This window comes from Gymnoscopelus microlampas (genome assembly GCF_963454915.1).
Source record: "Gymnoscopelus microlampas genome assembly, chromosome: 12".
Taxonomy (NCBI): Eukaryota; Metazoa; Chordata; class Actinopteri; order Myctophiformes; family Myctophidae; genus Gymnoscopelus; species Gymnoscopelus microlampas.
The window spans coordinates 26,203,595-26,220,614 of record NC_139949.1 but is presented as its reverse complement, the minus strand read 5'-3'; the positions used below and the strand labels follow the sequence as shown (position 1 = coordinate 26,220,614).

The 17,020-nt window shown below is 39.1% G+C and overlaps 1 protein-coding gene across 1 annotated transcript; it reads right to left on the bottom strand.

The window, feature by feature from the left end:
* Positions 1–1,046: 1,046 nt before the first annotated feature.
* tmprss2 (transmembrane serine protease 2) lies at positions 1,047–13,553 on the bottom strand. Its single transcript, XM_084073610.1, has 14 exons — positions 13,377–13,553; positions 12,941–12,997; positions 11,723–11,921; positions 10,999–11,091; positions 10,184–10,300; positions 9,596–9,725; positions 8,930–9,046; positions 7,864–7,904; positions 7,117–7,285; positions 5,131–5,306; positions 4,924–5,019; positions 4,310–4,452; positions 3,913–4,065; positions 1,047–2,579 (listed from the first exon to the last, which is right to left on the bottom strand). The coding sequence occupies exons 2-14, from the start codon at positions 12,953–12,955 to the stop codon at positions 2,571–2,573; spliced, it is 1,458 nt and encodes a 485-aa protein (XP_083929736.1). The 5' UTR covers positions 12,956–12,997; positions 13,377–13,553; the 3' UTR covers positions 1,047–2,570.
* Between the last annotated feature and the right edge of the window lie 3,467 nt (positions 13,554–17,020).

Genomic DNA, 17,020 nt, shown 5'->3' with positions numbered 1-17,020 from the left:
TTTGAGAGGCAACAAGAAAAAGGCAAATAGATGAAAGGCGGCCCCCCCGGTCGTGTGGATGATGCAACAAGGGCCCTCATTCTAAACAGGCAGCTTTTCAAATGAGTGGCTAATTGTGGCATCTGTTAACCCATTGAAGAGGTGTCAGCCCGGTATCATGGGTCTGTTAATTGGTACAAACAGGTAGCAGATGCAGGCTCTGGGATTGAGCATCTGCCAATTAGCAAGCCAACCTCCATGAGCACTGATTAGACAGCCATGCTGATGGTGAGAGATGAGAGTTGGGAAGGAGATGAGAGGAACAAAGAGAGAAAAGGTCTCATGGGGTATAGGGATAGGCGCGAAAGAGTTGAAAGAATTGTAAGTCACTCACAGCAATGTGGAAGAAGATACAAGACCTCACATGTGTCACTCAATGGAGGAAATCAATTCAGACGGTGCAAGTGTAACCTCAATTAAACAAGGCGCTGGTTTAGAATTTGTTGTTGTCATGCAACATTGTAAGGGAAGTGGACACATGAAACAGTTATAGTTGGAAGAACATGCTGTGCTCTAGCTTGCAAATGTTACAGCACCATCTTGAGGCCAAAATGTCTTTAACAATTTGTTATCACAGCTTATTCAAATACACTGTGCAATATCAACAAATTGCCGCCAGTAGAATAGATGCCATACCAGTTCAGCTGAAAAAATGTAATGGGCCTTTGACTTGTACATATTACCGTACTGTATGTACGCATGGGTTCAGATCATAGACTGTATAAAAATAATGGACTAAGCCACACCTATGGTTTCTACAGACCGAAAATGAAGACGATTGTTCAGGAATTTGAAATCCGCCATCTTTAATATATGCCAAAAATCCCTAAAGAATGCTATTGGTTGTGTAGCTTGTCAATCAAATCATCCCGCCCCTCCTAGGGCATAGCCTAGTCAATTTTACCATAATTTAGCAAAACGCATATCATGAAGATTGAAAGGATACTTTAAAGTAGCGACTGGAAGCATATAGTATTTATGACAATGTTTATTAAGGTACTGTAAGAAAATTAAGTCTAAAGTTTGTCAAAAACCCATCTGCTTACATTGAGAGAATATTCTTTCTGACACCAGCAGGGGTAAAACAGCGAAACTACAGGCCATTCATATGAACTGTCTCTTCTGTATTGGAGTCAATGTAAAAATCTCAAGCTGGCCCCTCAGATAAACTTCTGATGGAGCATCGTATTGTACCAAAATTCTTGTGAAATTGCAGTAAAAAAAACAAAAAAAAACACCGGCATATATTCCGGGAAAATGTAGATTGAGGAAATTGTGCACTGCAGCAGTAAAGACGCTCCCTTCTCAGGGTCAACATTTGAGGATGCAGGTTTGGCTGCCGACTGTAGAGTGTTATTGCACGTTGCTTACTGCCAACTCCTACTTATTGATTACCTTGTATGTGACATGTTCTGATTGTTGTAAAGTTTATGTCCAACCTGTTATGGTGAGGGCTTTGTTTCCTTGTTTTTATTCCGAACATCGGAGCCAGCCCCGGCTTAATGCACAGGCTTTAGGGGCTGCAGGAGTGTGCCGATTTCACGATACGATACATGATATTGGGCTCACGATATCGATACGGTACGATATATGGCACTTTTTCATTAAGAAAATATATATATCGTGGGACGTTATATCAGCACACCCCTAGCTGCAGCCCTGGGCACCAAGCTCTGGGGGCACCAAACGCCTGCCCCCCAAAAAAAGACTATTGCAACAGCACCAAAATATTGTCCTAGGGCTGCTGAAGTAACGCTAAAACTGTGCCGAAATGGATCGGCAGAACCCATTACCCTGCTGGTGAAGCGGAAATATTTCACTGCACAATTGGTTGATTTTATGACTAACAAAACAAGTGTATTGCTGGCTTTGGGCCATTCCATAATAAACATCCTTGTATGTACAAAACTGTTATTTTTCAGGAAATGTCAAAAAGGACCTGTGTGTGTTCCAATGAATCCAATGTAGTTAATTTTGTCACAAGCTTTAACACTTTCATTGGTTCAATATTTAAAAACCCACAGACACACAAAAAAATGTAATGCAGAAATAGCCTATTTGTGCTACTTTTGTGTGACACTGTAGTATGAAGTAGCAATGCCCTACCAAGTAGGGCATTATTTTACAAAACAAAAAAGCTTAAATATGGAGATAATAGTTTGAAATGATCTAATGTTCTTGGGATATCAGTAACACAAACCCCAAAACTCTTTTTGGATTGGCCTAGTAATTCACCATACTAGATATCAATCATCAATATACAGTAACACCCCAATGAGGTTACTTCTGCTGACAAGATTGTTCTACTGGCATAAAAAAAAAGCAGTTTTATAAAAAGTCACACTATTCCAATTAAATAGTAATCACATAAACTGTACATACAAAAGTAAATATAAAAATAAATGAAACAAAGAAAAATTCAACATTTATAAGACAAATTGTTTTTTTCCCCTTTTTGCCCTTTTTTGGGAACAACACAAGAGAAAGTATTGTTTGATCAGCGACATGGCTTCTCTTCAGTGACTCCTCCATCAATAATTCTGTTAGGATAAAAAACAAGATCAGTCTTACTAGACATCTTATGTGCTGTTATATTGCCTTGCTAATCAGTTATTTCAACATACAAAGTGCTTTTTATTTGCTGCTCTAGTTGTATGAACTACCTCTGAATCTCAAAAGACAAAGTTTTTGGACACAAGGGAGACGGCAGCCACAAATCAACACAATACAACAGGACAAACTGCAGCAGGGGAAGCTGAGACTACTTCGAACCCAGGTAACCAACTATAGTCAAAGGCCAAACATTCCTGATGATGAATGTGTCACAGTTCCTTCCTCAGACCACGAAACAAGGTTTGTCTCATGTAGGTCCCCAGAAATCTGAATGTCCCAACAAACATAGACCAATAACAGCAAACTACACACTCAGCTGAAACTGCTAAACCAATGACCAATCACAGTCACCACAAAAGTACACCAATCGCAGCAAACAACTACACAGCTCAGCTGACGTTACAGCAATCACAGCTAAGGTACTTTAGCACTCAGCTGACACTGCTATACCAATCACAGCTCAACAACGTTAGGGGCTGCGCCTACCAAGGCATTTCTTCCGTAACGAACGCAGTGTATGTTTTGAATTGTTTTCAATGGGAGTGCTGCGTATTTACGCTATGCTGGAAACGCCAGCAGCGTGATATGGCGCTGAGTGTTCACGTCTGGCATTTTTATATCTTGAAATATGTTAAACTCTGGGCGTTTGGAGTGTGCCTTGCTTTTTCACCTGGGAAAAAAACACTTTGGTGAACACACAGCCATAGTGCACTAAACCAAAGGCTATGTAACGAAGTAAAGGACACGTTGTACAACACATTGCCACTCCTGTGGTACGTGAGCTATTTACAATTGAGTGTATCTTATAAATATTCTCTAAAACATGAACAAAAAGTTGTAATAACTATCTTTATCTGCCCCAAAGCAATAGCACCCAGGCGTGGTTAAGGCCTTGAAGCATGTGTTGATGTTTGAAGGATCAGTTATGATGTGCAAAAACTGTGTTTTCAATGACAACATGCTCAGCAATTTACATCAACAAACATCACACACTTACGCCAACTATCTTTGAAAACGCACTTGACAAAAGTGCTCATTGAGGAGAATTAACTCGCCTGCAGTCCTACTGATGATCAGTGAGGCAACTATTCTATTGGAGTATTGGATTCTTGACAGGTTACTAAATGGCTACAGTCTGGTTGAGGCTACCTGTGTTGCAAGCACATTTGATGTATGGGTGCCAACAATAACATCTGAAATTAAATGATGTAGGCCTACATTAGGTTTGGCTATTGGCTTTGGTCACCCCCCCATGAATACCTTCATTTGTTCATATATCCAGTCAATGAAATAGGACACATTTCCATAGACCCCAGGCTTGTTCCTCCATGCACATCCTATACCCCAGCTTGTGTCCCCTGCCAGCCACCATACTTGTCCCTCCTTGGCTACCAGGGGTCCTCCACTGTCACCCTGCAGTAATGAGAGCAATTTAGTGTCAAGTTAGAGTGTATGAGACAGGGTTACACTACAACATGGATGTGCAGATCTCTTGCCAAAAACATCAGATTTTCAATCTAATAACACTTCTTGTCAGCAGGCGTCACTGTTAAGCTTAAGCCATCAACCAGTGCATCTTAGTAGGCCTACAGACGTTTTGCCTGTGCCATCTGTGTGCAATGTCTAAGTGCATTATTCATGGGGGAGAGAGACTGACCTGACATGAGTCCACTCCTCCTTCCAGTTTGCCAGCACATATCATGGTTTCAGTTACTTTTCCATCCAACACCTCATTTCTGTTGCATTTGTCTCTGCTGTAAATTGTAACCTCGGCCTGCATTAGAGTGTCAGGGGAAGATCCTAAAGACAAAAGGGAAAATTCACTTGTACATTTTCAAAACTCCATTGCCATTCATAACAAATGTAGTTAGAAAATGAAAGTTAGATGAGATATGAGGTGTATTTTCTGCTAGTGTTGGACAACACAGCAAAAAATATGATCAACATGATAGAATATGAAAATATACTCAATATTTAACGCGTACAGTATATGGTCAACAAACAACATATAGTCATCGTAGTAATGCAGCAGTCCAGTCAAACCCCAGTCAAACACACAGACTTCTATATTTTTCTGGCCATAGGGTGCAAATTTCAAATTTTGCTACTGTTATCTACTACAAATATTATTAACATTGAGTGACTGTAAGTTCTTCCAGGGGTGAAATGCTCCTTTAATGTTTTTTGTTTGTTATGTTTTCATGTCTTTTGTATTGTCTTGTAACTGTGAAAACGTCTTGGTTCTACTACATCCAGCCTATTCTGCCTCACCTTGTGATCTTACGGCTCCCCATCCAGTGATCCATGCTTGCCGCTCAGGGGAGAGGTTAACACCAATATTGGGCAGACAAACAGGCCTCACTTCTCCTAAAGCAGAAATATGAAGCTGAAGGTTGGACAAATATACCCACCAGAAATATACAGGTTGCATTGACTACAAATAGTTGCAATTCATGTATGTGTTGGAAGCGCACTTACGTGAAAATGTGAGAGGTGTACTGAGCCTCATCAGAGCAATGTCATTGTCACTGGTGTCTGGGTCATATCCTTTATGATTGATGATTCTTTCAACTCTATTGCTGCTAATCCACATCATTGCAGCCAAGCTAACACCGCCAGAATGCACCGTCCACGACGCAGGATTGGAGTACCTACTGTAAGGTGGAGATGAGAAACAGGTGACAGGTCAACAGGGTTTAGGAGCAAACGTTTTAGCATCAACATATACTTTGAGACCAAAGTAAAAGTACTAAAAATTTCAGAAAATAGCAGATCTACAAGCTCATATTGTGTCACATTGTAGATTGTGTGTGGTTACTTTAGGTTTTGTATTTTGTATATCTGTCATATGCTGTGATTGTAGTGGAGTAGAAGTAACAAAAATGGAAAGGAAAATAAAAGTACCTCAAAATTAAACTGTGCATTGTAAGCACTTGCATAGTACTTGAGTAAATATACTTAGTTACTTTGCAACACCAGAGCAGCCAATGACTGACAAGCTATCTAACACCAGGTGTACTGATTGCTAGAGTGCTAGAGTGAAGACAGACATGGATATATATTAATGGTCTTAACTTAAAATGTATACATCACACAGCTTAGACCTTTGGATTAAATTGGAGAGCAGACCCGTGCGAACTTGTAAATAACATATCTGTAGTGTAAAAAATGTGGCCGCAGTGACTTTACGAAAACATGGGGCATTTCTCATCTAAGTGAAAGAAAAAGGGGTTTTCAGTTGAAATAACATTGACTTTCCCATAGACTTTTTGGGGTGTTTAAAGTTAATTATTTCAAAAACTACAAATTATTTCAAAAAGAAAAGTACAAGCACACGTGTCCACAGTAAGCTGGGTTTTGTACAGCTTGAATGGAGTTTCTAAGTGAAAGTATGTAGGAGTAGGTAGGTGCCATACTTTTGGGAGAGAATACATAAATAGTCACAATAGCTATAGTGTGCTCGCTGCTGCTGCAGTGAGCCCACAATAAAGTCAGTGTTGATTTAACTCCAAGTGTAAAAATGTACCTGGGCTGTAATAGTCACGCTACTATATCCTGCTATCCTCCTACTAAAAGTGAGGAAACTTCTGTCCTTCTGTGATTATGTCTGTCAGTCTTCATCCATTTTCTCCTCAGTGGGTTGACTAATCGATCTAAACTTGCACATGGGCATTGGCTATTGGCAAACGAAAAGAGTGAGAAAGACAAATTTTCACTTTTTCCAAATATATGCTGTTTATCAGCATTTTGTGAACTCTCACTCAATTAAGACTGCTATGGGCGTGTCATGGGGAGTGACTCAGAGAGCAGTGGGTGCCATGGTTAATTGATTGGCAGGTGTTTCCAATTTCTCTTTCTGCCTTTCACCACCAGCAAGGGAGGAAGGCTTGCCACCACTCATCCCTCCCCCAACACCACTGAAGTGCCTTTGAGCAAGGCACTGAACCCCCAACTGCTCCAGTGGAGCTGCTCAGTGACCAGTAGGGTAAGACTCTGGTTGTCCTGGTCAGCTCCCAGGTTTTATTGTGTGTGTCTACGTGCAGGGCGTTGCTGAAAATGAGCACTTGGTCTCAGCTACTACCCTGGGTAAATAAAGAACCAAAAAAAACTTTAAAAGCTGGCTCGTGGTGCAGTTTTAAATTACTTTGATTTAAACACACAGCAAAGAGCAGACCCAAGGCTGGCCTACACGTGGCACACCACTATGTGGTGCACCACTATGTAGGTGTGTGGTCAATAATGCACAGAAGCTTGAAATACAAGACTGTTCCATCAGTTGTGTCAGCAACAACCCACAGTAGCACTCAGCATTCTACAGTGACATGACAAATCGGCGGACACATGTAGAGTAAAATTAGTCCAGAGGACTAATTTTAGATAAGGGTCCCAGAGATAAAGATTATATTGAATGGGGGTCCGTGGCCTAATGCATATCAAACTGGAGGTCTAAAAGAATAGACTCACCTTTGGAAGCAGTGAGCAGCAGACACAATCCAGTATGGGCTGATAATGGAGCCTCCGCACACGTGCTGATCATTAATTTGTAGACTGACCTGCCATGGCCAAGCCCCCCTCACCGCCTGTGTGCCCCCCACAATACGAGTCCTGGGGGCTGCCTCACTCACACCACATGCTGAGAAATGGATTTAAAAACAATGGCAGATTTAGGCAACAAGAAAAGAAAAGAAAAACAGTTCCTTCACAATTAACTCAAAATAAACTATTTAATGCTAGTAACCAGGACACCAGGCAAATATCAAATGCAGCACCCATCAAAACAAGATGCCATCCAATTCTAAACCATACACTTAGAATCTGTAATCAAACAAACATATATTTACATAAATAGCATACATACTGTAGCATTTGTAAAAAGCAAACAAAATGCAACTGCACAGACATTATAACTCTAGCTTCTTCTTTTGGCTACTTCCCACACAGTGTAACCCAGTATAACTCTAGCATCTACAGAAATTAGACAAAAAAGGTACTTCCATGCATACAGTACTGTGCTCTAAGTGCTTTAAGTATTAAACTGGTTGCTTAACTGAGGAGGCTGATTGGCTACCTCTAATCACCAGTAGGCTAGGCGGGAATCCAATAGGCAGAGCCCAGACTACCAATGAAATGTTCACGTAACTTATTTTACTGATCTTTCCCAATTTTCCCAATTTCACTTATAGCCAAAGTAAAGTTAAAGAAACAGCTTACCAATACAGCGCAGGCTGACAGCAGGGACTGTGCAACTTTTACTGAAAAGGGGAGTAACACACAAATTAGTTGTATGTAAAGCTGCAATCCATTTGTTCATGTCCTACTCTAGCCGCAGTACCTCCATTGAGAGCTCATTCCTGAAACAGAAAAGTTCTATATCTGATTGTATTAAATGACGATAAACTCACCAATATTGACATGAAAATGTCTGAGAACCATTGCTCTATCAAGCACCTGTTCTCTATCAATCTCCCTTACAGAAATAGCAAAAAACTTTCTGACAAAAATACTGAAAAGGCGAAACTAAATGACAGTACAAATGAATTATTCTTATCTTAGTCTCATAAATACTCACATTACTTTACATACATCTTGATGTCCTAACATTGACTCCCACACTCTACTGTACAGATTGGTTAAAATAAAATGATATTCATTAATATAAGATAGCAGCTTTAACACACCTCAGTGGTAATAACCGATCTACACGTAGATCTGCTATTTTCACAACATTTGCCTCTAATATTTGATAATTTGGCCAATGTCTGAACATTTTTTTTAGTATAGTGTGTTGATTACTTTTGACACAGTAATGGTCTTATTTATTATTATTATTATTCATTTTAGAGGCATTACAGGAATATAAAAGTCCTTAAATTGTCACTGTAGAAATGTGCACATAGCCTGTATACACTTATACTGTATGCATCTGTGTCATTTTAGACTTCTTTGGCTATTCAAAAATAGCAGATATACAAGCTCATAGCGCGGCGCTTGTAGATCTGCTATTTTTGAAAAATCTTTGTACAAATCTTTGAATATATATATTATTTTAAAGCAAAACAATTTAAGCCAAATCTTTGCTTCTGGGGGGTCCCTGAAACAAAATATTTTGAGATATGGTTTGGTGGCCAAATACGTATAATTTTGGGGGACCCTTGACATGAAAAAGTTTGAGCACCACTTATATAGAACATACGTTTTCAGCAAACTGTTTGTGGAATCGGCCTCAGGTCTTAATAGGTTAAGTGGTTAAAAACATGGTGATGTGGTCCATACGTACCTGTGTGTTAGCAGTGACTGGATATATTTTCCAGCTGTATATCTAGACTTCACTTTCATGTAGCCTCCATGAGCCATGGATCCTACACTGATCTGAGTAGAAGACACATAGTCCCCTCTGTGGAATATACAAAGCAAGTCGCTGTGTTCATTTTACTAGACTGAGTGTATTTGGTTACATTTGCACACCCTCAGAGATACAAACAAATGAATTAACATTGAGGATTCTACTGTGTACGCAGCCACCCCTAAAGTGTAGCATGCTTGCTGTAATAATATTGCTGTCGGGTAGAAACCTTGTATATATTTTCATTTTTTCTCTCCATAAATTAAAGCCTTATTTCATCGTGCAATAGTGTCACACAAAAGTACAAAGAAATTGCCGATCTACAAGAGCTTGTAGATCGGCTATTTTTGCTCGTTTTTAAAAAATGCTGAAAGTGAAAGTCAAAGTGATTCATTCTGTCTGTGGGTTTTTACAAATATTGAACCAATGAAAAGTATTAACAAGAGCTTGTGACTAAATAATAACTACACTGGATCCATTGGAACACATTGTTCTTTTTTTCCCACATTTCCTGAAAAGTAATAGTTTTGGATATACAAGGTTTCCACCCGACAGCACTGATATAATAAGAATACATGATCAAGTGGACTGGTACTGCACCTCTTGTATCCTATCTGTTCACACGTGGCTTTTCCATAGTCGTCATTCCAGTCCTCTGCACACACTGGCCTCCATGTCTGGCCTTCTGGAGAGTAACTCTGCAGGATGAAGTTGGTCCCATGGAGGCGAACTAGACAGCAGAGAACCTGGCGTTAGGATTCCTAGTTGTGTCAGTGTCACAGCTATTCACTCACTTCCAACAGGACATTAGACATGCTTGTTCTATAGGGCAGTGTTTCTCAAAGGTTCTTGAGGGTGTTCAAGGGTTCCCCCAGTTAAATGATTGACAGTTAGGAACCAATGTACTCTCACTGAGGATTGTGTAGATTTGGTTCCCAGAGATAAAAATCATATCAAATGGAACTTATCAAACTGCAACTGTGATGACACAATGTGAAAGGGACTGTTTTTTCCCCAAGTTTTATATAGATTGTGAAAATGCAGACAGTAAACGTTCAAATACATTGAAATCTGAAAATAGCATAAGATATATTTAAAGCGTATGTTGTTAAAGCTCAAATGAAGAAGTGGAGTAAAGGCATTGACAAAACATGTGGTGTAAGAGTGTGCATGTGTGTTTCTGCTTACAACACTGGGATTCGTCTTGGCCCTGTGAACAATCCTTGACACCATCACACCACTGGGAGGCGCTGAGGCACGCCCCACCATTACCACATGTCTTCCCCAGCAAACACTGGTAATACACTGTAATGTGGACGCACGCGCACACACACACACACACACACACACACACACACACACACACACACACACACACACACACACACACACACACACACACACACACACACACACACACACACACACACACACACACACACACAATAAGTTACAACAATATTTTCTATCCATGAATCTAATTTATAAACTTTGTGGGTTGACCATGAAAGGAAGTACTCTAAGTGGAAGTTGCTCAGTAACATTTCTAGCTCAGTTAAAGTTCAAAGAAATACTAGGCTGTTTCAAATTACATTTCCTTTTTTATTATCAAAGCATTGCTGTGTAAGTTAGACATTTTATTAGATATAAATATTATATATTAATAATAGTGAAAATAGAAGATCTACAGTCGCATCACGATGCGTTGTGAGCTTGTAGATCTGCTATATTTGAAATACGGCAAGTAATTCATAATGTACTGTTTCCTTCCTAGAAATGTAGTGGAGTCAAAAGTACAGTAGTCTTTGAAATGTATTGGAGTGAGAATATAAAATACTAATACTTAAGTAAAGTACAGATACTCAAGTAAAAGCACTTTGTTACTGTCCACCACTGCATGAAACATACAGTACAGTAGTCTACTTTTAGCTTGGATGATCAACAAACTGATGACTGTGATGTCAGAAGGTCAGCATCATTTCAATGGAACATGAACAACTTACAGAAGTACCACAGCAAAGCTCCCGCCACTGCAAGGATGGCTAAGACTGACACCACGGCACACAGTATCCATTTACAGTGGATTCTCTTCGATTCTGAAAACACAGGAAAACACTTTTTTTGTTAATGCTTTTTCTCATCTTCTTGATTTGAGGTTTAAAAATATTCAATTAGGTATCAGGTATAGGTATTAGGCTTCAACTATATAGCATTCCGCATAGTCCACTGTAATGTACTGTAAGTTAAAAATACATTTAAAATAGTTGTGGTGGAAACATGCAAACTCTTGACATTTACATAGTTCAGAAAGGAACAAAACCTGGTTCAACAGCAGTCATGACAAAATTCCCAACATACTGTGAAGTAATAATCAATACATATACATATAATAATCAACATATTCATCTTTATTGATTCTTCTTACCAGCGTTCATTACAAATATTAGAAGCATGCATTGGAATTTCCATGACAATCTAGAACCTCTGGTAATAAGTGTTTCCTCTGGTAATCGATTTGTTGATATTTAAAAATGCCTAAGAGACATTTTCATGTCAAATTAATCACGTCATATATCATGTCCTGACACAATAATAAAGCCCACTTCAACCCGCAAAATATGAGCAAACACCGCACCTAGAAAATTACACATTACATACCGTACATTTGCCACATACACATTATGTAAGAATGAGGTGTACAAACTAATTGAATAAGGAGTACAGTACCTTTCCTCTGGGTTGTATTCTCTGCTTGTGCAGGGGTCACAGGGGTCACAGGGTGGTGTGTGTTAATGACGCTGGGGGTGTATCGGGGGACACCATTTGAGGCCTGGTCTGATGGGAGAGGGGGATACACCGGGGCATAAGGAGGCGGTCTTTCATCCCCATATTGAAACCCTCGGTTTACATAATCAGGACCTGCTGTCTGGGGGAAATCAGAAGGAAATTAAGATGATTCACTGTTCTCTATAATCCAACAATGACAGCTAATAAAGGAAACACAATTTGGGTCTTATCGTATGAATCCCAATGTTGATGTTGGAAATTGATTGATCAAGTCAGTAAGACAAAACAAAAACATACATGTTTTAACCTCTATATACCTAAAGTAATACTGAGTAAACCAATACTTAGTTGACCGGTATCGGCTCTGTATTGGTCTGCTCTTTCTTCCCCCTCAAAACCAAATCTCAGTGAGGCTAGGGTTCAAGTGGTTAATAGCCCTGTAATTATGTGAAACTATAGTAGAAGAGATTTTTTCCCCCACACAATAGTGTCAAATAGTATCTAATATTCATTAGTAGGTAAGACCGAAGTAGTCTAAATGTTGTTCACACTCGACTTTATATATTCTGACAATCTGAATATTATACAGTCAAGACTTCATGGCATGCAGGCCTGCAAATAACTGTGAAAGAATCAGGATGGTGAGGTTAACAGAGTTTGAGACACTTTATAAAATAAAAGTTTAGGCAAACATTAAACACTCAGGTTGGTGGACAAGTAGTTCAGTGGTGAAAGCAGGGATCAGATCATAGCCCCACAAAGAGATAAGAGGGAGCTTGTGTCATAGGACCAGGCTGTACTCAAAACAATAAATACCAGGCCTGTGCCATGAGCTTTTGACTATAATATTCAGATGATCAGAACATAAAACCAAGGGTGATCAACATGAAAATAAGACAGTAGGGTCTTAGCCGGGCTTATAATAGTCAAGTAAAACTAAGACTAATGCATATCAAATGGCAGGTCCTTGACAATTAAAAGGCTGAGAATCACTGCCCTGAGGCAAACATTTGTGATGGACTTGTTTCCTGTTGTATGCAGCCCTGATGAAGGCCTCACTGTCTGCTGAAGTGTTATTGATTTATATCTTGAAAGAATTTGCATCTTTTGATGCTGTGGCATTTGCATGTGCGCAGCAGACACAGAAACTACATTTACCTGATCATTGTTCATACTGATGCCCCTTATAGTGTTCCAGGAAGTAGGTTGCCAAACCTGTTAAAGGTTAACAAACAATGAGATGGCTCAATGTATCAATTCATGAAACTCAAATGGAAATTAAAATATTTCATATGATTTGCGTATTTTATGTTACATATCTTGTCAAGTCAAGTGAAGTAGTTTTGTCAGTCAGACAGATAAACACAGATGAGTTAAAGGCTTTCTCCAGGTTCGGTGTACAGTATACAATAATACAGTAATTAAGACAACACCAATTTAGGCTTAAATAGAAAGCACACACAAGATTTTAAGACATACCCTATTATGAAAATGAACTAATCTAATTTCCCCAAAAAGTTTATCCATTAACTAACTGCATATAGTGATTTTACACAACATTTGTTTGTTTTATTCCAGAATTTGTCTGACTTACCTTGAAACTCTCAACGTTCTTTTTTTTTCTGATTCTGTCTATTCGTTTTACTCTCCACTCCTCTCGCTCTCTGCCTCTCTGTGAATCAGGACATTCCTCCGCTATGCCAGGTAATGAACAGCCATGGCCACACCTTTCCCTGTGTGTGCTTAAGCTAGTGTGCTGTGGGCCAGTTGATGTGTGGTGATACTTGAAATGACATGGACAAACAGTAAGCATTCTCTGATCCAGGCCAAACTGATACTAGAGAAAGACAAATGTGTTCTTCCTAACCAGCCCTTGTGATAAAGTGAATAATGTGAAAGCAATGCGTACATGGCCATGGCAGTCCAGTAGTGTCCATCCAACAAGACCACATATTGTTTGCTCATTAGCCAAACATGGGTTACTAAGTGCTGTAGGTCAAGTACTATGGTCCTGCCCTCAATGTATTACCGTTTATCTATCCAACATTGAAACCCGTTTTACATCTTCTCCAATAAGATGAAAACTGTTTACCTAAAAAGTTCCAGATGACTGAAATCAAGCAAAAACAAGTTACAAGCTATCATAATGAATAAACTTTATATCACCAAATTAAAATGGAAGATTTTAACAGATGCAAAAAGTGTAATTTATAAGAAAAAATGTTAAATTCAACAAATTTCATTTGTTCCATAACTGAAACTTTGACAGATCTGACATTGGTAAACAATGGCCATTGAAAACTACTTCTGCTTTACACAATTATGGAATCTAAGCAACTGGAAACACCATTGTCAGGCAGTTTCACCTGCGTTTTCTTGAATGTACACCGTCAACACAGGACGCGGTAATATAAAACATATTTGACAATGAGTCTAGTTGGCTAATTAAAACAGCCTCCCACTACACCACTCCTACAGATCAAAGACCTTAGAATGTGAGTGTCATCATTCAACAAGGAAGAAGTCCATATCTTGACACTATCACCCAACCTCTTTTTGTGGCAATATAAACACTAATTTAGTGTAATAACCCTAGCTAGTAACATAAATATATTAACCATATTTATGCCAATGGCTCTACAAATAAAGGATCAAAAGATGCATACTAAAGAGGCGAGAAAGCAGATTTGACTCTTACACTGTGTGTAGGATTCCCAGTCTTCACATGCCCAAAGTTTCCCTCAGTGTTTAATCAGTAACTGCGTATTGTCTCCATCAGGTACTCACAAAACTAGCATAAATTGCGAGTTTGTGAAAATGACTTCACACAAACTGCAATGGCCTCAGGACTTTGAGACTTAGTCAATATTTAACATGGCATATGACTGTTACGTGCTAGGAAAAGGAAATAAAGGAAAGGAAAGGAAAGCGTATTTGAGTGTACAGTCAACTGTTCCTGTCTGACTGACATTAGTAAGCCATTATTATATTTAATCATGGTGATGACCATATACAGCAGAGTACGTGGATTGGTTGGATGTATCGGAATCATTGGCAAATAATCTGACAATTTCATCTGTCACTTTGTTTAAGGGCATTGAAAATACAATCTCCGAGACCTACTGTACAATAGCACACTTAATAACTGTATAGTCAACCAGCAGGAACATTGTGTGTATATATTAACCATAACAAGGTTAAGTCAGTCAAGTATAGGCCGTATTGTCTACCCCCTTATCGTTCAGTTTCGTTCCCATCAAGTGGACCTGAATAATCTCTGCTTCTTAAAAAAGATTTATTGTTAGTTAGTAAGAAAAAAAAGTACCGACATCTGATTCGGCGCAGTATTTTTATAATTAGAGTTTAAAAGTCGGCACTATTTTCTTAGCAGCGCAGTAATACATTCAAAGCGGTGGTGCGGTTTTTGACACGTGATTCCCGTTACAACCAATGGAGTCGCCTCTTCCGCCTCACCACTTCCTGCAACAACGGCCATAGCAACCGTAACGTCCGAAGAAAATACATCAAAACAAAGACAATATCCTTCAAAAGCACGTCAAAAGGACTCGAAACGATGCTATATGGATCTTATGTCTGTCCAGAAAGAAGAGGTTCAGGAATGTACACGGACAAGATGGGATACATGAACAACAAGCCATGGATACACGACGGTCGTCTGTCCCGACCGAACTTCAACCAGGTGTTTGCACTTTTCCATTTACGGCCCGTACATCTACATAAACGTTCAGATTTCAAATATAAAGGGCTTACCGCATGGCCACTGATGTTACAATTCTATATGGTCCCGCAGAAATACCCGTATATTACGTATTGTTCAATAAAGAGTATTCTTAACCGATCGGTGGCCATTTTCTCATAGATTTATAATGTATCAGAATGCAATACACCTCCCATCCGATAGGGTCGCATGGTTGAAAGGATATGGTGAAAATGGCTACCGATCGGATTAACAGGCTTTTTATTGAACAATACGGAAGATACAGGTACTTCTCTAGACCCGTACATCATTGTAACATCCATGGCCATGGGTAAACATTTTAAATATGAAATATGAACGTTTATGTAGATGTACGGGCCGTTAATGGAGAAAGTGCAAACACCTGGACTGGTTGAATGTTTCAGGGCTACTAGAACGTGCATCACCGTTACTTATAAACATCAACATTGTGTGGATGGGTTCTTACAAGCCTCCTGAGGACGCTGGGGGGACGCAACATTCTACCAGCGCGTTTTATTTACAAAAATACATTAATGTGATTAATTTGAGAGGAAAACGGCAGAAGGATCAACTCTCTCAAACAGAAACGTCAGCAGGTGAGCCACATTTTAACATGAGACTGAAATTATTTATTGTGTTATCAGATAAAAGCATTGAAAATAGCAGATCTACAAGCTCACAACGCGTTGTGAGCTTGTAGATCTGCTATTTTCAATAGATTTATTTGGGGGGAGACACATTTTAACATGAGACTGAAATCATTTTTTATGTTATCACATGAAAAAAATCAATTGAAAATAGCATATCTACAAGCTCTCACATTTTAACATGAGACTGAAATTATTTATTGTGTTATCAGATAAAAGCATTGAAAATAGCAGATCTACAAGCTCACAACACATCACAACGCGTTGTGAGCTTGTAGATCTGCTATTTTCAATAGATTTATTTGGGGGAGACACATTTTAACATGAGACTGCAATCATTTTTTATGTTATCACATGAAAAAAAAACAATTGAAAATAGCATATCTATAAGCTCACACGTGGCGTTGTGAAAGTAAAACTACTGTACCTCAAAATTCTACTTGAGTACAGTAGCCTACTTGAGTAAATGTACTTAGTTACTTTACACCACTGAAAGTACAGGTACTAAAAAAACATACAGTACTCAAGTGAATATCCACCACTGCATCTCACCAGTGCTGATAAAGCCCATAAGCTAATTGGCAATATGGCCAAGTAAGAGATTGTAAACAAACTGTCAAATATTGATTTGTCAACTCTAGCCGAGAGGAAGCCTTTATGACAAAGGTCATTAAATAGCAACCACTCCTACATACCATCTCAGAGCTGGGCTATTAGGTGCAGACTATTTGTTTTTATATTCGGCAGCCTATAGGACATACCCACACACTGGCTGTTAGAGGGTTTCAACAACTTTGGATGCCCAAAAAGGATGCAAAAAGGTTGGCAAAGTATTGTGCTGTAATTGGCAGC